Below are 21,680 nucleotides of genomic sequence, written 5' to 3'. Positions count from 1 at the left end.
AATAGACAAAAATATTTGCATAATCCCTCAATAAAACCGCTGGAATAACATCAGTACCTGCAGTAGATTTATCTTTAACTTTCCGTAGAGCCTTAAACACAGCTTCCTTATCGATTTCGTTGATGAGAACAGTAGGATTCTGCACTAACATCTCCAATTCAGTAGGTTGAGAAATTACATACGATTTTTGGAAAAAGTCTGCAAAGTTATTTACAATCGATAAAGATCGTGTTAATTCTTCACTATTATAAGTCATCCATACGGGGAAGAAACGTTCATTTTTTAAAAGAATCTGCAACCTTCGTTCAAAAAGTTTGTGTAAATATAGTAATAACGTAAACTTGTTCAAGATGTTATTTCAAATAGAAAATTAACAGTTTGACTTATTTTCAACAATGGAATAATTTCTGTGCTGATCTGATCGATTTCATGGTTAATAGTTATTTACACAATTAGTGGGATAAAAGCAATATTACAGGATTCGAGTGTGAAGATTGCAGATAACGAGGGCGTTAGCCCGAGTTCATCTGTAATCACACGAGTTTCCTGTAATATGCTTTAGCCCACGTGTTCTGTACAAAATTTTATCTAAGACCGCCCCGAATTAAAAAAAAAAGTAAATCTTATTTATTTCCGCCAGTTTCATTACACCACTCAGTGGAATAATGACTTCCTTATCCCACTGAGTGGGGTAATGAAGCTCACTTATCCCACTGAGTGGAGTAATGAAATGCGTCCGGTAACGAAGTTTCTTATTCCACTCAAATGAGTGGGATAAGTGTCATTTATCCCACGGAATTAGATAAAACAAATATATTGCACTTTCACTTCAATAATGAGAAGATTGTAATTTGACAGTTTTTGTTAAGAAAGCCACAGTTCGGCTCAGGAGGGACAACCTGGTATCTCTACCGTGTTTTTAAAGGCAGAGCCTGTTTATAAAATATTTTTTCTTCAAACGTCCGTAAATTATGACATTATCCTGCTGCATTGATAATGCTAAAGTGTCACTTCATTGTCATGGCATCTAACGAGCTGACGAGCGGCAGATAAAGTTATTATCTCCGCTGAGAGCGGCAGATAAAGTTATTATCTCCGCTGAGGGCGTCCGTGAAGTTATTATCTCCGCTGATGAGCGGCAGTAAAGTAAACTAGCTAAATCATTTGAAATTCCTACCTGGTTTCTTAACATGTCTTAAATAATTTGTTATGAAGGTTTGAAGAAAAAATAGTATATGTTATTCGGAGCAAAAATGGTTTTATGTGCTTTGGCTGGTTTGTCTGCCTCACTGCGTTCGGCAGCCAATCTACCAACCGCAGCACATAAAACTTCATTTTTGCTCCTCATAACATAATATACTATTGTCACCGTTCAAAACTGCTGAACAAGTACAATAATTTTTTTTAGTAAATCTACATCTAACGCTTAATAATTACGGACTAATCAACGATTATAAATACAAAATTTTAAATTGGATTGTCCGGTTGAATACCCCAGATCAAAGATGGTTTGTTTGTTTATCAGCTTATTTTTTTAAGGTATTTCGACCTTTTAACAATAGGACAAGAGGGAATAAAACGTTAAGATTCTTGAAAGACTATAAATAAATCGTCACAAATATATCGCTTTCTATTCAACAAATAGTGTAGCTTTTTGAAAAATAAACAAATTTAAAAAAAAAACTTACAGACTCATAGCCATTTGAGACATATTCCTCTAAAATTCCAAGGATGTTGTCATTTTTGGGAAAACATTTTTTGCAATGTGTTTTGTAATCTCGCATAAGCTTGGTTATTTTCAGTAGTAGATCACTCCGAAGGTGTTCATTTTCGACAGCAAAGTGCAAAGGGTATTTTTGGTTGTTGACGTCGATATTGTCCAGATCTAATCCATTTTCTAGAAATAATTCTACGGCAACACAATTTCCATCGTAAACAGCGTAGTGAAGAAACGTTACATAGTCAGTAGACATCAACTGACTGTATGCTGTAGCATCGAACATTATCTTCAAGATCTGGCGGTATCTAGTCCTTAATAGGGGTTCTGATCCACGACGTGTTACAGCATAATCTAGAGCAGTTTTTTGTTCCTTATCTCGCTTGTTGGCGTCAACACCGCGACCTAACAACAACTGAATTACCTTTACCTCAGGCAAACAGTTTGGGTCTTTGAAAGCTGCATGTAACACAGTCTTCCCGGAATTATCGGCAGCATTAATATCAGCACCGTGATCAAGTAGCATCTTCATACAATTGTAATTTACCCCGCCGAACGATTCGAGAGCTGCATGTAACACAGTCTTCCCGGAATTATCGGCAGAATTAATGTCAGCACCGTGATCAAGTAGCATCTTTATACAATCGTAACTTGACCCTCCGAACCTTGTGAAAGCTGCATGTAACACAGTCTTCCCGGAATTATCGGCAGAATTAATGTCAGCACCGTGATCAAGTAGCATCTTGATACAATTGTAATCTTCCTCTTCGAACCATTCGACAGCTGCATGTAACACAGTCTTCCCGGAATTATCGGCAGCATTAATATCAGCACCGTGATCAAGTAGCATCTTCATACAATTGTAATCTTCCTCGTCGAACGATTCGAAAGCTGCATGTAACACAGTCTTCCCGGAATTATCGGCAGCATTAATATCAGCACCGTGATCAAGTAGCATCTTCATACAATTGTAATTTACCCCGCCGAACGATTCGAGAGCTGCATGTAACACAGTCTTCCCGGAATTATCGGCAGAATTAATGTCAGCACCGTGATCAAGTAGCATCTTCATACAATTGTAATTTACCCCGCCGAACGATTCGAGAGCTGCATGTAACACAGTCTTCCCGGAATTATCGGCAGAATTAATGTCAGCACCGTGATCAATTAGCATCTTTATACAATTGTAATTTACCCCGCCGAACGGTTCGAGAGCTGCATGTAACACAGTCTTCCCGGAATTATCGGCAGCATTAATATCAGCACCGTGATCAAGTAGCATCTTGATACAATTGTAATCTTCCTCTTCGAACCATTCGACAGCTGCATGTAACACAGTCTTCCCGGAATTATCGGCAGCATTAATATCAGCACCGTGATCAAGTAGCATCTTGATACAATTGTAATCTTCCTCTTCGAACCATTCGACAGCTGCATGTAACACAGTCTTCCCGGATTTATCGACAGCATTAATGTTAGCACCGTGATCAAGTAGCATCTTTACACAATCGTAACTTGACCCTCCGAACCTTTTGAAAGCTGCATGTAACACAGTCTTCCCGGTATTATCGACAGCATTAATGTCAGCACCGTGATCAAGTAGCATCTTTATACAATTGTCATCTTCCTCGTCGAAAGATTCGACAGCTGCATGTAACACAGTCTTCCCGGATTTATCGACAGCATTAATGTCAGCACCGTGATCAAGTAGCACCTTTACACAATTGTAGTAATCCCACGAAATGGCATCGTAAAGTGGACTGCGATTCATTGAATCTTTAGCGTTTATGTTAGTACCATATTCTAATAAAATTACCAAGGCATCGTAATGGCCTTCTATGCAACAATGATGTAATGGAGTACGTCCATTGCAATCTCTGCCGTTTACATCTATCCCTTTATCTATCAATAGTTTTACTATTCTTGTATTTACTTTAGAATTTTGGAGAGCAATATGTAGTGCGTTCTGTCCATCCTCATCAGTCGCATTAATATTTGCTCCTAGATCCAGTAAGAGTTTAGCGATTACATCGTCATTAGCAGCAAAATGCAAAGGAGTTCTCTTCGTGTTACATTGTTGATCTACATCTAAACCGCATTCTATTAATGTTGTTATCACTTTTTTTCTTTCCTCCATTAAAATGTGTCGAAATTTGTTATTCCCTTTATTTCCATTTACGGCCACGTGTAACAATGTAATTTCTTGTATTTCAATTTTCACTGATAGAACATTTGATTCTTTTTTAATGACAGAACCTAATAAATTTGGATAACCCATCTGAGACGAATAAATTGCAAGTGTGCCAATGTCATAGCATTCGAATAATCTTTCAAGGTTTATCGAGTCTCCAAATCTTTCTAAAATTTTTTCTACAGCGAACAAATTTTTAAGTCGAATTGCGAATTCAAGACAGGTCCATTGAAAAACGTGGTCGATTTGAAATACATCACAATGTAACAACATTTTGAATATTTCTCTGTACTGTGTAGAGACTTCTTCGATGTCATTTATAATATAAAATTCCTTTGAAATGTGTCCTTTATTTGTCTGCAAAAGAGGATGTTCGACTCCATAAGTACACAACAACTGAAGTGGACTTCGACCACCTTCATCTTTCACTTCACTCTTGTCCAAATGCTTTGAAACTAAATCAGTATCTCTATAGATTACAGCCAAGTGAAGTGCACTATTTTCAGCCATCATAATGTCGAATATGAGCCTCAAATTTTGATTTTTTTTGGAAAATAAGTCATCCTGCAGCAGCGAAACCTTGTCCAGATTATTCTTCATCCACGCACAAGCAAAATACTCTGCGTAAGTTTGGTGGTTGAAGATGGCTTGATTATCGTCGGTCACTCTACTGACTATTCCAATTGGATCTCCAATTTTTAATTTTTCTAAGAACTTTTGACTCCTTCCCAAACTTATCTTTAACTTGTCGAAAGTCATTGTGTCCAAACAAGACTTCAGTGCTAACAACTCGTATTGTTCCAGATACAGATCAATATCAAATCCGAGCTGGTCCAAGTGTTCGTGCACTCCCAATTTTAGATATTGATGCTTCTTCTTTCCTTGGAAAAATATTTTAAACATTTTGGTCAATACAAAAATTTCTTGGTCAGACTCTGTCCATAAATTTTTATTGTTGAGAAAATTTTCTGTAATCATGAACAACTGTAAAGGGACTCCTAACAAGTGTTGACTGTTAACGATATCCACGTTTTTGTATATTTTATTGATAATGTGTTCTACTTCATCTTTTTGGTAACAATTCTGAAGACGCTCTTGGATGTATTCTTTCTGCTGCTCTTCTGTGAGCTCTTCAATTTTTATGGGAAATATGTTTAGCTCATGCGACACTGTTTGCTCCAAATTTTCACGTGAAGTAATCAACACCCGATGACCCAACGAAGAAATGTGCTGAATAAATTGCAAAGCGATCGGAATACAGTCACTGTCTATTTCATCCAATCCGTCGAGAAAGAAATACATTCTTTTATTTTGTAAAAGCATCGAACGAATGTTAGCCGCTAATGGATCTTCCTCTTCTTCAAAAAAATGGTGTAATATTTCATCGTGCGCACATTTATTCTTAAAAACTGCTTTGTGATTGATCAAATTTACACGGACACTCCAGTAACTGGACGGACAGATGCTGGTTAAGCGAGACACCAGCGTGCTTTTTCCCATTCCGGGTGGTGAACAAATGACATTCAGAGGATGGTCGAGATATGTGAAAATTTCCATTTCATCGACATGTGCTCCTTCAGATATCATTGTTTCCAACGAAAATCTGTCTCGCTTACTTAGAACCGAAGTACAACTTTTGTCGTCAAAAACTTGGAGTAAATGCACGTTCTTCTTGGTCTTTTTACAAATTTCATAGAATCGAAAGTGAGGCCATTTATTACTCGTCAGCAAGACATCAACTTTGCTTAATTCCTCTTCCTTTTCCGGTTCCAAGTATTGGTCAAGCTCCATCACGTGCAAATCCAACTGTCGAATTGCTTCATTCCAAGGTTGTGAAACATTACAAATGATTAGGAGAGAATCTTCTGTCTTACAAAACTCTGACATTTTGTTTATGTCTAAACTAATCGTAGAAACACTTCTGGGAATGTAATTTTCAAACACCTCCTCCTGTCTTCTACCGATTTGAACGACTTCTTGAGTCATTTTAATAAGTTCTGTAGTTTCAATAATTCGGACATTTTCTTGATCAAAATTGAGTAACTGGTGCAAAAAAATTTGATGTCGACCTTGAAGAGACACCGCAAAATCTTTAACGATATCTGTGTAGACACCTTCATTTTGTATATCCGAAAGATCTTGGAAAATTCTCCACTCCGGGAACTCTTCTTTGGTTGCGTTTGCCAATAAAACTACTTTTCTTTTTTTAATTTTCTCGAGGAGCTTGATGGCGTGCTTAACTTGTTCTTGATGACACTCTTCCGCTTTCACAATCAAGGGAACTTTGTTTAAATGCCACAACACTTTACTACTTTCCTTTGGAGATAAATCCTTAATCCCCTCAACACCCAATCCATAATATTTCAGCGATGTGAACCTGATTTCCTCATCACTTACTGTTTCGTTCCAAATGTTAGCGACAACTTCGTCATTCGTATCTCTAACAAACGTCATGTCAAATTTCATAATTGCTTCTTTAAGAAGTTTTGATTTTTCGTTACACTTACTGTCCGATATCGTTTGTATAAAAGGTGTAAGCGTTAACTCAGCCAATTTTGCTATCACGTCATATTTAGTCAGTACAAAGTTACTTGACCACCACGTTTCCATAAACTGGAGAAGACTTGAAGAGCAAGTAGCATCGTTAATTCCATACTCTTTTTTCAACATTGCGTTGATTAATGACTGTGCTCCTGTCACGTCAGTCTGATGGGCAAAGAAATAAAAACGTTTCAAGTAATCATCAAGACTTTCAACCGATCCACTATTCTGATTTAATTCAAACTGAAAAACGTTTGTTCCTTTAAGGCGTTTTTTTTTTCTATTTTTTTTCTTAGTATTTTCATTTTTGCTCCATAACAGAAGTTTCTCAGAATCCAAGTCTTGCAGTTCCGTCACATCAACTTTATCGTCTGTCTTGTCTTTATTTTTAATATCAATTGTTGATTTACTCTCGATACTTGTCGAGTTATTTGTATATAAAATAAAACTGACATTTTCAGTGTTTTCAAATTTTGAAATAGATCTCATATATTTCTGTAAACTGAAGGCGCCCTTTTCCGCTGCAAACATTTTGTCAGTAACATTTTTCATATTCTCAGAATGTTTCAGTTGCAAGAGAAATATTTGCGTTTGTCCATCCACAAAAGTCACTTTTAGCGCCACGTCGTCGAAGTCTCCACAATCGTCACTGTTGGTTTTCATCTCGAAATCTGCCACAATATCACTTGTGCTGAATTTTAAAGCGAATAGAGCGCACATCAGTTTTTCATAGTCCTTGCCGAGATTTGTGGTTCCAGATCTTTTTTCGTAAGTGTCAAATCGGAGCTGACCTGAAGGATCGAAGCACTTCTTGATTGTAAACTGAAGATTAAATGAAAATTAGACAACTTTGAAATACGAGTCACTTACAAAATTATACTGGTATTTACAAAATCTAATTTAACTGAATTCTTATTTCTAACCTATTTGTATTGTTCAGTTACATAACTTTATACTTTCTGAAATTTTCTTTTGTTAAAATCGAGGTAGAGTATTTGTGACTTCTCGTTACAACTTTTCAGCTATATAGTAAAATAACTCTTCAGGACATTATCCAATGTGGAAACATGTTCACACTATAGTGAATTCCAAAAACATCTGAACTATCAAAGTTCCGTCACTTTTTAATGTACTTGGTTGACCACCCTCCAGCAATACAAACCCCGCCAAATTTTTATGAAACAGTGTTAGTTACAAATTGCCAACAATTCGAGGAAAATGGAAAAACAAAAGAGAACAGTAGTTAAAGCCAGAAAAAAGGAAGCTATTCTAATGAGATTTTCTGGTTTTTCTATTTAATGTTGCATGTCTTTTTTAGATTTAAACAACCCTACAAAGGCCAAAATAAGTTTTGGTTTGACCGAAATTTAACAGAAACATCAAAATCATACATAACCTCACAAAAAATAAAGCATGGTACACTTTCAATCAAAAATTGTGTTTCAACTTTCAGCCGGGTACATTGGGAATAATGAATTTTCACAAATTGTGACACATGACAGCACGGATGTTTTTGGAATTCACTATACAATTAGTTCATATGAGCCAATTTCTTTCGCCATTTTTGAAACGGGTTAATTTCATAACTAATTAATTAAAAACTTATGTTCAGGAAATGAAATTAATACAGTGTGGAATAAAATGATTTACATCTAGTTACCTTTGGAATTTTTGCACATGTAAATTTTCCTGTACCGCTCTACCTTTTTTTTCTAAGTCCGAACTATTAGTTCTGTCATCAATCGAATTGACAATTGTTACAATTTACTAAATTGAAATAACAAACGTTGGTGGCTACTTTCAACATTAACTGTGACTTGCTTTTGTTAGCTTCTTTTTAATTTCAATTTTAACTTTGCATTCATATCATCCCTTCGCAATAAATCACATTTGGAATTTGGATATATATTTTGAGGTTAGGCTTTCTTTTTTTTTTTTGTAGAGCGGCATTTCGTATTTTTACAAGGGTAATGCGAAGGTAGCTAGATGTAAATCATTTTATTCCACACTGTAGTTAAATCTATACCTAACCAATTTTTAGCTTATAAAAAATGTCTACTGGGATAGGTCCTTCCGTTTTTGAATTTTTTTTTAAATTTATTTTTGTGTCATTAAAAAAGGAAATATGTATAAACGACCCGGCCCATCATACATTTAAAAACTCGTAGTAGGTAACGAAAGAAATAATTTATTCATCCATTTATGGTGTTAACGTTAACGAACGATCAACATCGAGCAACAGTCTTGATGAGTAGTTAGTCACTCGATAAAGCATCATAAGCAATTTCGTTATTTTATTCGTTTTATTTAAAGAAATAACACAATTCAAACGACTTCAAAATGCATACAGGCTGTAACAGAAAAAAGTGGATTTATTTTAACTGGTAATACTACTCATCAATTACAACAACTTTTCTAAATAAAATTTCTTGGAATTTGCAAGATTGAATTGCCATTTGACCCCCTTTATTTTGACTTGCCGTTCACGTTCAATCCAATTTTAAAAATCTAAAACCTTTTTTAAACGGGAATCGTAAAAACTGAATGTTTTTATTCCCTTCGTATGGCATTTGATGAATAAAATAATTTCACTTTCGTTTTTTTTTATTATTATTAAACTGCTGTTCCATTGGCGGGTAAACACCCCTTCTAGAAATAAGTGAGAACAGAGTCAATTGCTTTATGAATGTAATTATCCTTGGTAAACCCACAGACGGCTAGACCGACACTTGTAACCCCCAATAAAAATATCTCCGAATTTGGCCTGAGTCCTTTGCTTGCAAAAAATCAAAAAATCGCAATATCTTGACCTGCTGCAACGGGATTGATACCCAGCTGCTAGGGCGCAATAAAGCAACTGACTCTATTCTCACTTATTTGTAGAAGCTCTTTGAAGCAAATCTTTAGAATAATTTTGAAAACCATTCAGAATTTGTTTTCGAAAAAAAAAATTTAGAACGGTTGTTATAATAGATGAGTCCTATTATCAATTAAAATAATCTACTTTTTTCTGTTACACCCTGTATACAGGTGTCCCAGAGTTGCGAAAAAGCTTCATAACTTGTTTGCTATTGAAGATATCAACTTTTTCTTTTTTCTGGATGATAGCTACGCTTCTACTGCATATTCGGAAAATATTGCCGTATACATACAGGGTGTCTCAATATTATAAAAACACTAAAGTTATGTTTTTTAAATGGAACCTGCCCAGTTTGATTTTATTTTTGGATTCTATGCTAAATTGTGAATTAAATCCACACAGGTCTTTTTTACTTATCTGCCATCGTTTTTGATCAGAGACACTTTATTTAACAGAATTCCGAATTGCAGGGGTCCCTTCGAAAATTCGTACTTTAAACAGTTGCACATGAATTAAAATAATTGACGCTGTGTGATTCCTGAATGTTTGCCGCATCTGTTAAGTGTTTACTCAATAACGTGCTTAGTCGCATATGCCTACTGCGATTTTTTAAATATAACAAACTAAAAATGTCAAAAACTAATTTTTTTCAAATGGCACCTCCCATTTATTATTGCACTGGTCGAAAGCTTTTTTGACAAGCTTTCCAACGGTATAGGGTTTGTATAGTCGAATGTGAAAATCTAGGGTGCTATCTAAAAATCACTAAAATAATTAAATGTTTAATTGTTAAACACTGTTTTGTTGGTTGATTCATCTTTATGGAGTGACCATATTGTGTGATTATCTTTTGTTAGGCCTACTACATTTTTGTATTGTCTTTTTAACAGAAAAATTGCACCAAATTTAGCGATTTTGGGATAGCACCCTAGATTTTCAGATTCAACCTTATATTGTTCAAAAGCTTGTCAAAAAAGCTCTCGACCAGTGCAATAATAAATACGGGGTGCCATTTGAAAAAAATGATGCGGCAAACATTCAGAAATCAAACAGCGTCAATCATTTTAATTTATGTGCAACGATTTGGAAGGTACGAATTTTCGAAGGGACCCCTGCAATTCGAAATTCTGGTAAAAAAAGCGCCACTGATCAAAATCGATGGCAGATAAGTAAAAACGACCTGTATAAATTTGATTCATAATTTAGCATAGAATTCAAAAATAAAATCAAACTGGGTAGGTTCCGTTTAAAAAAACATAACTTTAGTGTTTTTATAATAGTGAGACACACTGTATATATACTGCAATATTTTCCGAATGTGCAGTAGAAGCGTAGCTATCATCTAGAAAAACCTAAAAGTTGATTTCTTTAATAACAAACAAGTTATGGAGCTTTTTTGTGACTCTGGGACACCCTGTAAACTACAAACATTTTTTTTATTGGTAAGCTATTTTGCTCATTTAAAATACGCCTGAGCGTGTATAAATCGAACTTTTAAAAACGCGCGTTTTTTTAAGTTTCCATGGCATCATCAATAATAATCCGAGAGGACGGGAGAAACGTGAAGTCTAAATAGTAACTTATTAAAATTATTAATGATTGATCTGACAGGAGTACCTTGTAACGTCAAATAAAATACTACTAACAGTGCTAACAAACGTTTCAAAAGCTTTTATCAAATATTCAACAATCTTAATCTTTTAAATGAATGTGAATAATATAGTTGAGATTAAGTGACAGATTGGAAACTAATTTTTGTTTTTTTCATTTTCCATGACAACGAAAGGTATATTCATGTCACATCACTAATGTATTCACGTTCTTATTTCCATGTTTTGTAATATTTATGATTTCAAAGTGTACCTACCAATAAAAAAAAATAGCGTAAAGTATTCGTGGATAACTGGTCTTTAAAACACTTGCTCTATTTCGAACACTCCGGCTGCGCCGTTGTGCCCGAAAAATCGCATGTGTTTTAAAGACCTTTTTATTCAATTTAATAGCACTAACTAGAGCTGTCCTAACTTTTATTAAATAAAAAATACGTAGCATAACACAACGTAGGACGAATAAATATTTCTTTACTACAAGTAAGGTCCCTTCAGAACACTTTGTTTTTTAAGCATTTTGACATTGTTTTCAAACTTATGTTTAAAAAAGCACAACTATCTGAGCTTGTTCAGCACACACCATTGTTTTATCAAATCTACCCCGTTTTTCAAAGTATCTTTGTTAAAAGTGAAAATTCGCTTTTTTGCCTTGTTTTTCTATTGGGCCACTTCAGCACACATGTGAATACGATTTCGTCCAAACAAATTCGGAAAGGTCCTCACAAACCTGTTTTTTAACGTAGCAGGCATCTTATACAAACTCATGTAGATAACGATTTTAAAAGAAAATCGATGTTATAGCAACAATAAAGAATTAGCATGTGGAACTATGTCAAAAATAGATGGATAAAATTTATTTAAAAGAATTATGTGAATTTGAAAATTTGGTGTATACCGAAACGGTATACACTCCAGAAAATGGCCAATTTTTAAGGTCATTTAAAAAATACAGGGTGATTCTGAAATAAGTTTGGAAAAAAACCCGGTAATTGGTGATGATGAGAAGAAATCATTGACAAAAAATTTTTCTTATAAAAGTTTTTTCGTTTTCGAAATACAAATGATTAAAAACTTGGTCAAAATTGCTAGTACGCTGCTGAATTAAAGGTGATTACTTGATTATCTTGGTAGTTTAGCAACAATAATAGGCAGAATATAGCCTAAGGGAGTCCGTTTCGGCTCAGGGACGCGAGGGTCGCGGGTTCGATTCCGACCCAGGGCGAAATTAAAAAATAATAAAAAAAAAAGGCTATATTCTGTCTCGTGATTCGGAAGTCACGTTAAGCCATTGGTCCCGGTCTATTGAGTTGGTCATCATGCCCCTCATAGATTTGTAAACCAGTCCTAGACAGTGTAACAAATTTTTTATAATAAGGTGCCCGTCAGTCACAAACGTAAACTTACTCCTCTCGATCATTTCCATAGAAACATTTACAAAGCAATGTGCTTGGACCTACGACTTTATTGTGGAGTTGATGTAACAATGGTTGCTAATGAAGTGAACAAATTCGGACAACTTTTCCCTATTCATAGGCGTTGGAAATACAAGGATATAGGGTAATTTCCAGCCTTTTGATTTCACCTCCAAAAGTCATTTACGCAGAATTATTTTGTGTCAAGGATACTCCACATTTTTTTTTTCCAAACTTATTTCAGAATCACCCTGTATAATATTTCAAGTAAAAGAGCAAAAATAACAAATTTTAAGAATTTATACAAGAATTTATACAATAATTTCAAGTGATAAATGTTCCCAATCATGGCCATAAATACTGTATGAAAATGTATAGCATGCTGTAATACCCCAGTTTGAATTCGAATTGCCGCCGCCGAAACAAACGCAAGAGGAACTATTTGGTTCTTTTGTTGTTCATTGTTGGTAGATTTTGGAGTGCGTATGGTTGGTAGATGAAAGACGCGGTACTGGATTTTCAGCTCTCGAAGTGAACGGGGGTGTTTGTTGAACCGTCGTTTTCATTGTTATTGCTTTAGTGGAAAATGGAGTTATTGCGGTTACGAATCTCGAGTCGTGCATTTTTGTTGTGTATTGTCAATGTAATCAGGGCCGTGCTCCGTAAATAAACATTCACCAATCGCGGAGGAGACACGTGTTGGTCGATTACAGGTGCGCACCTCGTGTGTCGCTGACAATTTGCGCGTTGTAATTCACGTAGTATGATATTACCGACACCAAGTAGTGTTTAGCAGGTATGTTATTTCGTTTTGTTATTCCCATAAGCTCGGGCGAAGTAGGAATTGATATAGTGGGTAAATTCTTGAGGGAACGTCGCAATAAAGTAATCAGGTAGTTAAAATCCGTGGGACGAGTCCATTTTCAAGGTAGGGCTAGGAAGGTAGGAACAGTTAACCGATCACATTGCGTCAGCGATTTAATTAGGGAAAACGGGAGTCCATTTGGGGAACGACCATTCATTTGCCACAAGGAAAAACGGGGCACTTGTTTGGCCGAAGTTAGAGTTGTCTACACGCGGAGGCAGTTTATCGACGTTGAAATGAAAAACGGGAGCCTGCCAAAGGAGCCGTACGTGGGGGGGCCACGCAGTCACTCGTGGATCCTTTCATGACGTGTGATCCTTCGGTGGAAGGCCTCTGTTTCATCAGCTGTGGTCACTACAGTGGCGATTCGGAGGACACAAGCTGGAGCACTGCACCTATAACGAGTTAGGTGTCGCAGGGACTTGGACGACCCGGCGTTACTAGGGTAGAAATTAGGAGACTGGGGGGCGAGAACTAGGTTAACTTCGCGATCGGAGAACGCGTGCTATCTTGAAGAGCTGAGAGTCCGAGGTCCGTAATATTCATTTAGGGAATTGGATTGTCTGTCATTGCTCATTGGAATCTAAAATCTTGTTGCGCAATCTTATGTAACATGTTGTGTAACTTTAAAGGTTGAAAAAATGATGGTGTAGATATAGTTTGTAGATGATTTTTGGGGGTTTTACTCATCCCATTTACAGTGTCTGTTCTAGATATATCATTTGTTTCATGGTGCCGCTTTGTTCTTGTATTACGAGTTTAGGTTCTGAGCAATCGTTGTTATTTGATTTATTGTATAGTTTCGTTCTGACAAAAAAAAACAGAAAGAACAGGAACTCTTACTTTCTACCCTCCTCAAGAGGTGGATAGACAAATTTATTGTGTTATTATGTATTTTTCTTGTTATGTCATGTCAAGTCGCACCGCCGAATTGTTAAATTTATCATGTGATCGAGTTTTGTATCAATCAGCACTGTAGATGAAAACGAGAATGTATTTATTCACGTATGCATAAAATAAATACAGGCGTCCTCCTACCGATTTATGCATTTTTATTTCGAAGTGTGTCCACCCTGCAGGTCCGCCATTTGCATCCCGAGCTAGTCTGTCGCCATTTTGTGCAAAATACACAACGTAGGGGTCCTACCGTTTCGATGACGATCACGACATGGCCAATTTGCTCAACTTCGCGGGTTTAGTTTGAATTTTCAAATATTCGAATTTTGGCGGAAGACTGGCGATATCTGGGTTATTATACAATACCTTAGGTGAATCACAGACAATTAATTCGTTTTATTATTTGATCGAAAAGACCACATTTAGATCCGAAAGGTATTATACTTTTAATTTTAGAATCTCGATTTTTTTAAACAAAGCATACATTTGTCATAAAAAAATGCATTCAACACAAACCCCACTGGACAGGTCCCGCTTTAAATCTAGGGAAAAATTGAGAAGTCTGCACCAGCTATCGTGCACTTTTGGGTGGCCGCGAAAGTACGTAACGTGAAAACTGGTACATAACTAAATATGTGAACATTCCCGTTTGTACAGGGTGTTACTGAAGTCTACGTAATAAAACTCTTTAAAATAAACATTTTTTACTTATTGATCTTTTTTTAATCGAATATTTTTTTAAATAGTATATTATACACCAAAGTGAAGAAGTTCATGATTATAGCCAGAGCGCCAAGATTAGAGCCCAAAGCGTGCCGAGGGTTCTAAGGCGCGAAGGCTACAAGGAACTTCTTCACCGTGATTTATAGTCCATTTTTTAATTATAGTCCGATGTATCAATTAAAAAGCAGAACAACTGTCATATTGCTATCTCTTTTCAACATAATGTAAACAAACTATTGAATTCTTGTACGTATTGTATTAAGCGTGTCCCACTATGCATCTCGCTTTAGCATGTGCGATTAGAGCAAGACGCGAATTGTATGTTTATTCCACTAGCGACGTCAAATTTTTAGGTTACGTTTTAACCACGTTATTTGTGATAGTTTTGTTTAATTTTGCTTGAAATGTCCTCCGTATGATGCCAAGGAAAAGCATGTGGACAGATCCTTTTACAGAATTTGTAAATTGCAAAAATAATATTGGAATTGCGCGGAAACTTGCAAGACTGGAAGTTAACAGGTAAGGTGGTAAACTAATTCATAGAGAGTTGTTTTGTGTTCATGGCGTTGCCGAAACAAAATCTAGGAAGAAAGAAAGACAGTCTAAACGTGGTTGTTTAGTGCTGTTTTCAACAATTATTAATATATCTGACCTATTAGTTGATACCTATGTAAATAGTTATCAAAAGCGTTCTGAAGGGAGCGGTTTTTTGAAAGATAATTCTACTTCTGGGGTCGGTTCGAGAGTCAATAATGACGCCTTCTGAGACTAGTAGTGAAAAAAATATTTTTCTAACCCCTAATTTGACATTAATAATAATTTAAGTATAATTTATTGTACAGAAAATCTTAAGATAATGTAAATGTAAAAAAAATCTTACCATTGAATCTCCTTTCCGATTTTTATGAGTATCACTCGTACTCGGGACGTTTCGAGTTTCCTCATTATGCTCATAATTACTATTACTGCGCGGAGAATGTTGTCGCTTCATTCGTTTAGAATCTTTTTCCTGCAAGTTAAGTTGTTTGTGCACGTTCAAATTTGCTTTCACCAAACCTTAAGATAATGTAAATGTAAAAAAAATCTTACCACTGAATCTCCTTTCCGATTTTTATGAGTATCACTCGTACTCGGGAAGTTTCGAGTTTCCTCATTATACTTATAATTTCTACTACTGCGCGAAGAATGTTGTCTCTTCACTCGCGTAGAATGTTTTTCCTGCAAGTTAAGTTGTTTGTGCATCTTCAAGTTTGCTTTCACCAAATCTTAAGATAATGTAAATGTAAAAAAATATCTTACCACTGAATCTCCTTTCCGATTTTTATGAGTATCACTCGTACTCGGGACGATTCGAGTTTCCTCATTATGATCATAATTACTACTACTGCGCGGAGAATGTTGTCGCTTCATTCGTTTAGAATCTTTTTCCTGCAAGTTAAGTTGTTTATGCACCTTCAAGTTTGCTTTCACCAAATCTTAAGATAATGTAAATGTAAAAAAAAATCTTACCACTGAATCTCCTTTCCGATTTTTACGAGTATCACTCGTACTCGGGAAGTTTCGAGTTTCCTCATTATGCTTATAATTTCTACTACTGCGCGAAGAATGTTGTCGCTTCACTCGCGTAGAATCTTTTTCCTGCAAGTTAAGTTGTTTGTGCATCTTCAAATTTGCTTTCACCAAATCTTAAGATAATGTAAATGTAAAAAAAATCTTACCACTGAATCTCCTTTCTGATTTTTACGAGTATCACTCGTACTCGGGACGTCTCGAGTTTCCTCATTATGCTCATAATTACTACTACTGCACGGAGGATGTTGTCGCTTCATTCGTTTAGAATCTTTTTCCTGCAAGTTAAGTTGTTTGTGCATTTTCAAATTTGCTTTCACCAAATCTTAACATAATGTAAATACAGAGTTATTCACCGTAGAGTTCCAGCGAAAATTCACAATGACGTTATGATGAAAATTAATGTTGCATGATATTGTTAACGTTAACGTTAGTTCTAGAAATGTTATGGATTCTTAACGTTACATTCTAACATTAGCCAACGGAAATAATTTATAAAAAGTACTGAAATATATGTAATTAGATCTAACGTTTTAACATCGACGTAACGTTAACGCCATTGTGAGAGCGCTGTAAGGTCCAAATAGACCTATTTTCAACGTTTTTGTCTAACGTTGATTTCATCCAATTATTTCTTCGTATAACCTTACAAAATGTCATTTTGACTTTTAAATGAAACTAAAGTCCGTTTTTTTACAATCAATTGTCAAAGTGTTGTCAGGTTGGCAGAAAATTTGAAACAGTGAATTTTATAAATCACGTTTGGAACATTGACTTTTGAAATTGTCACCCATTGTCACATTTGACAATTTAAATTTAAATTAAACACGTGTCTCGCACTCATAAACATATGCAACATAACCTCAATAATGATCTAGGGTGAAATTGAGACAGAACTGGACCAAAAGTCAATGATTTTTAATATACAGTTTGGTGTTTTTCTGTATTTTGACACTGACAATCTTCTATATATATAAAACAAAGTCGGGTTAGTTACGCTATTTATAACTCAAGAACGGCTGGACAGATTTTTATGATATTTATATTGTTGGATTTGTCTCCGCCCCGATTAGCAGAATAACTATTAAAACATCGAATAACTAACAAAAAAAAAATTATGAAGAAAATTCATTTTGAAAGGTTATGTCATCTGTCACAATCTGTCATTGTGCGCGCATCGACAATTTGAACTTAATTGAGATTTAACGTCAGCTGAGTTTTAACACCAAGTGTGATCAATGGTGATCAACAACACCTACTTTTGCATTGTACAGGGTGCGACAACATAACTTCCTTTTTTGAAATGCGCGCTATTCAGACTGTAGGGGTCGTCATGGGACGGGAGTGGTCTCATTCGGAAGCCGTGGTTTTCAAGATTTGTTCCCTACTCTGCCATCATGCGTTGGAAGAGTGGTAAGCCAGCGTTTGCCGTCGAGGTCTACTTTTCAAACTGATTTTCTGTAATTGGAACGCTTCCAAAATCGCTTCAATGTTGGGTCGTGTCCCGAACCAGAAATCAATTGTTACATGGGTCACTACGTTCAGACCATGATTTCAGACAAACCGGGAGTGCGACAGGACGAAGAACTGGAGTCTCACCTCAATAAGGGGCAATTTGTAGTAGAGAGCCCGCTCGCCGGGTTTGTCCCCTTGCAATTTTGTGTGTGTGTTTTTTTTAATCTCGCGTTTATATCAACCATCAAAGGACCTTACAAGACCAACATCCGTACAGGAACATACCCGCTGCTATGTCATGGCTAATGCTAGAAATGGGCTTATTCACTTATTCAGTGTATCGCACCTGTATCTGACTAATTATGCATTTAAGTACGTCAATTGTCTGTAATTATTTAAATGCTACCCCAAGTAATGCTACGTCGCGGGGGAAGTTGTTTTATGGTTGAACATTTATTGCTGTGCGGCATACCTAACCTCGAAACTATCAAACAAAAACAAGTGAACAGTGCGTCCAAACCATCAAACCAACAAACCAGTGGAACAAAATCTTCATCTACAAAATGTTTCCAACAAACACGCATATGCTTAGTAATTCTCTTCCCAATTTTTAATTTAATTTTCCATATTTTCTTCCCATCAGATGTTGACTGCATCCCAACCAAACTCATTAAAATATTCAATCCGTTTATGGTGATTGTTAATTCCGAATTATTTTTATACACTGATTTTTTTTATCAATGAACCATAGAGATTTACAAGTATAAACTTTATTTCGCGTCAATGGTGTTTCTATTGCTAATTTCAAAATTATTTTTTCGACATGAAATAAAGTTTACACCATGTCAATCCCTATGGTTCATTGATAAAAAATTCACTGCATAGTTAATTACAACTCGGGACACAGCAATTTGCTCTACTACTCATTATACTCTCACTTCTTGCAAACGAATTTACCGAAAAAACTTAATTTTTCAGTACTCAATGAATTGTCGTAAATTCATGGGAGTTTTCATTTTGATTATTCCTTTTATCTTAATAAAAAAAACTTCATTCAATTCAGCTAATAAGTTAACACAACATTTATTGATTCTGAGGCGGTACGAAGTTCGCCGGGTCAGCTAGTTGATTATAAAAAAAAACGGACTATATGTATATTTATTTTCTAAAAGCTTGAGGGTTGGCCATGATTTTTTGACACATTTCACACAATATAGTAAATTTGACAATACAAATTGTCATCAACTGTCAGGTATCAAGTAAAAATTTTCTTCAACACGATGCCGAAAGTTGTGTCTCAAGAAACCAAGTGCAGCATCTTGAAATGATATAAAAACATGAAGCAAGATATGTCTGATTTGAGCTATGATAATCTGGTAACAGGCTAACAGATATTTTTAACGTAACTAAAGTCGGGCTAACCAACATACAGGGTCTATCAAAACTGGCAGATCAAAATAATACGGTGAAATCATCATGTTCTGGGAATAATAGGAAAAATATTTTTAAAAATCCATCCTCATTGGATTTTAAAACAAGAACGTTTTTAATTGACCAATTGCGTGTACTTAGATATAAAATTCCCTTAAAAAATTATATTCGTAACTATCGAAACAAAACCCAATAACTCATAATATGCATCATTTGAAATGCATCCATAATTCCATAGTTACAAGTAAAACAGGAAAAATAATTTATAGGTAACTTAACATCAACAACAGAATTGGTCAGTTTAAATTGGGTTTTCCCTAATCACTATTTATGGTAGATTTTTTTGAACATTTTTCCTATTATTCCCAGAAGATGATTAATTCACCGTATTATTTTGGCCCGCCAGTTCTGATAGACCCTGTATATAGTAATAAAACCGCCCCCTAGTGCCCGCGTATTTTAAATAGCAGTTTCCAATTAGCTTATTCAAAACGTGCGCAGACTTTTGAAAGCCTGATGTACAATGACGGCATTTCATTAGTTTTAACCTCGCTTCGGCAGTTTGACCACGTGTTCATGTTTGGAGAAGATGTGCACGTCAATGAATGCAACATTTTTCTCAGTCTATCAACTATATCACATTCTTGTAACAATGACAAATGGCAAAGAACCTGCTTCATTGTGAAACAGGCTTTCGGCGTATATCGTTTTGCGCAACTAGGTCACATCCCCTTTTTGAAGTGAAAACTTCTTTAGGCGTACCTACTACTGTCGCGAGCAAAAAAAACTGGTCGTCAAAATCATACCTTGACGCAAACGAAAATGCTCCATTGTAAAACGATCGTAAATATCATAACCTATCATCATATTGGATTGACGTTAATATTGATTGTCATTTTTTCTCATTTTTCTGACACTTTGTTGACATGGGCATAATCAGGCAGGAAACATTTTTTAATTTGTGACAATCTAACCAAATTTTGAAATGACATTGACGTTGACGACCAGAAGTTTTTGCTCGCGACACTATAAAGCATTCACGATCTTTTTGGGACCGAGTTGGCTACGACCATCTAGTGATTTTGTTGGCAGTACCTCGGTGATAACTAAATTCCCTAAAGGAAATTGACACTTTTTGTGTTAGGTTAGGTTGTTTTCAGTTTAGGGTTATATTTTCTGAATAGGTACATTGTTGCCGGATCTCTTGAATCTGGTCTGTCCTTTTTAAATTAAATTAAATCGTTTAATAGAAATTTTTTATCGTAATAAAATTATTTTGGCAATTTAGAGTGTTCCTTTGACGGAAATTTAAATTATTTTTACACACTTAATAAATCATTTAGTTTCTTACGAATATTAAAATAATAAATCTGCCAATCCGGTGGCAAGAAAATGTCGAACAGACACTGACAGAAAAAAAAAATTGCATCCCTTGCATCACTGAATCAGTTAGTCCAACATGAAAAGAAAAAATCATAGCCAACTCGGTCCCAAAAAGATCGTGAATGCCTAATACATACTATTAAAATTAGTATATTAAAGAGAGTTGGCTCCATCCTGGTTCCTAGGGGCGTTTTCGATTGATAATTCAGATAATTGGCTGCACTTTTATTGTCAAAATTGTCGTTATCTGCGTTTAAATAAAATTGCTAGTTAACAAAATGTTTCTGGAGTGAAAATAAAATATAAATATTATGTTAACTATTTAGATTTGCTTGCATTAACTTCACAAATTTTGTGAAAACCAGGCTGCCAACTCAAATCTAACTCTCAAACACTCCCCTAGGAACCAGGATCGAGCCTACTTTCTATTATATACCACTCTATAGTCCATTTTTTAATTATAGTCCGATGTATCAATTAAAAAACAGAACAACTGTCATATTGCTATCTCTTTTCAACATAATGTAAACAAAGCGTGTCCCACTATGCATCTCGCTTTAGCATGTGTGATTCGAGCAAGACACGAGTTGTACGTTTATCACATTAGCGACGTCAAATTTTTAGGTTACGTTTTAACCACATTATTTGTGATAGTTTTGTTTAATTTTGCTTGAAATGTCCTCCGTATGATGCCAACGGAAAGCATGTGGACAGATTCATTTACATTGGAATTGCGCAGAAACTTGCAAGACTGGAAGTTAACAGGTAAGTGGGTAAACTAATTCATGGCGTTGCCGAAGAAAGAAAGACAGTCTAAACGTGGTTGTTTAGTGCTGTTTTCAACAATTTTTAATATATCTGACCTATTGATAAGTATGTAAATAGTTATCAAATTGAGTTCTGAAGGGAGCGGTTTTTTGAAAGACAAAATTAAAACGGAGGAATGAATTTGCAGAAAAACCAACAAAGCACGAAAGAACATAACTCAAAATCTTAAAAATTGAAATTTGTTATATCTGTCTCATG

The 21,680-nt window shown here is 35.5% G+C and overlaps 3 protein-coding genes across 12 annotated transcripts in view; all 3 read right to left on the bottom strand.

Moving 5' to 3' along the window:
- LOC138137584 (uncharacterized) overlaps nt 1-21,680 on the bottom strand; it is a 207,814-nt gene that overhangs the window by 48,330 nt on the left and 137,804 nt on the right. The window lies entirely within an intron of this gene.
- The window catches only part of LOC138137581 (uncharacterized), a 134,895-nt gene that overhangs the window by 3,953 nt on the left and 109,262 nt on the right, over nt 1-21,680 (bottom strand). Inside the window, exons 1-7 of one of the 10 annotated variants that reach the window (XM_069057049.1) lie at nt 17,645-18,762; nt 16,535-16,663; nt 16,326-16,478; nt 16,116-16,244; nt 15,906-16,058; nt 15,697-15,825; nt 1,689-7,271 (exon numbers count right to left, since the gene is read on the bottom strand). In XM_069057049.1, the coding sequence (XP_068913150.1) occupies nt 1,689-7,271; nt 15,697-15,825; nt 15,906-16,058; nt 16,116-16,244; nt 16,326-16,478; nt 16,535-16,645 (6,258 nt within the window). In that variant the 5' untranslated portion in view covers nt 16,646-16,663; nt 17,645-18,762. Of the gene's footprint in view, nt 1-1,688; nt 7,272-15,696; nt 15,826-15,905; nt 16,059-16,115; nt 16,269-16,325; nt 16,479-16,534; nt 16,664-17,644; nt 18,763-21,680 lie in introns of those variants that run through there. The other 9 variants (XM_069057048.1, XM_069057051.1, XM_069057050.1 and 6 more) reach the window with 9 other exon arrangements.
- Nucleotides 1-21,680, bottom strand: part of LOC138137583 (uncharacterized) — a 252,149-nt gene that overhangs the window by 225,500 nt on the left and 4,969 nt on the right. The gene's annotated exons all lie outside the window — the stretch shown is intronic.

Source organism: Tenebrio molitor, chromosome 8, assembly GCF_963966145.1.
Source record: "Tenebrio molitor chromosome 8, icTenMoli1.1, whole genome shotgun sequence".
Classification (NCBI taxonomy): Eukaryota; Metazoa; Arthropoda; class Insecta; order Coleoptera; family Tenebrionidae; genus Tenebrio; species Tenebrio molitor.
Note: the sequence above shows the minus strand (reverse complement) of the source record. Positions and strands in the feature narration are given on the sequence as shown.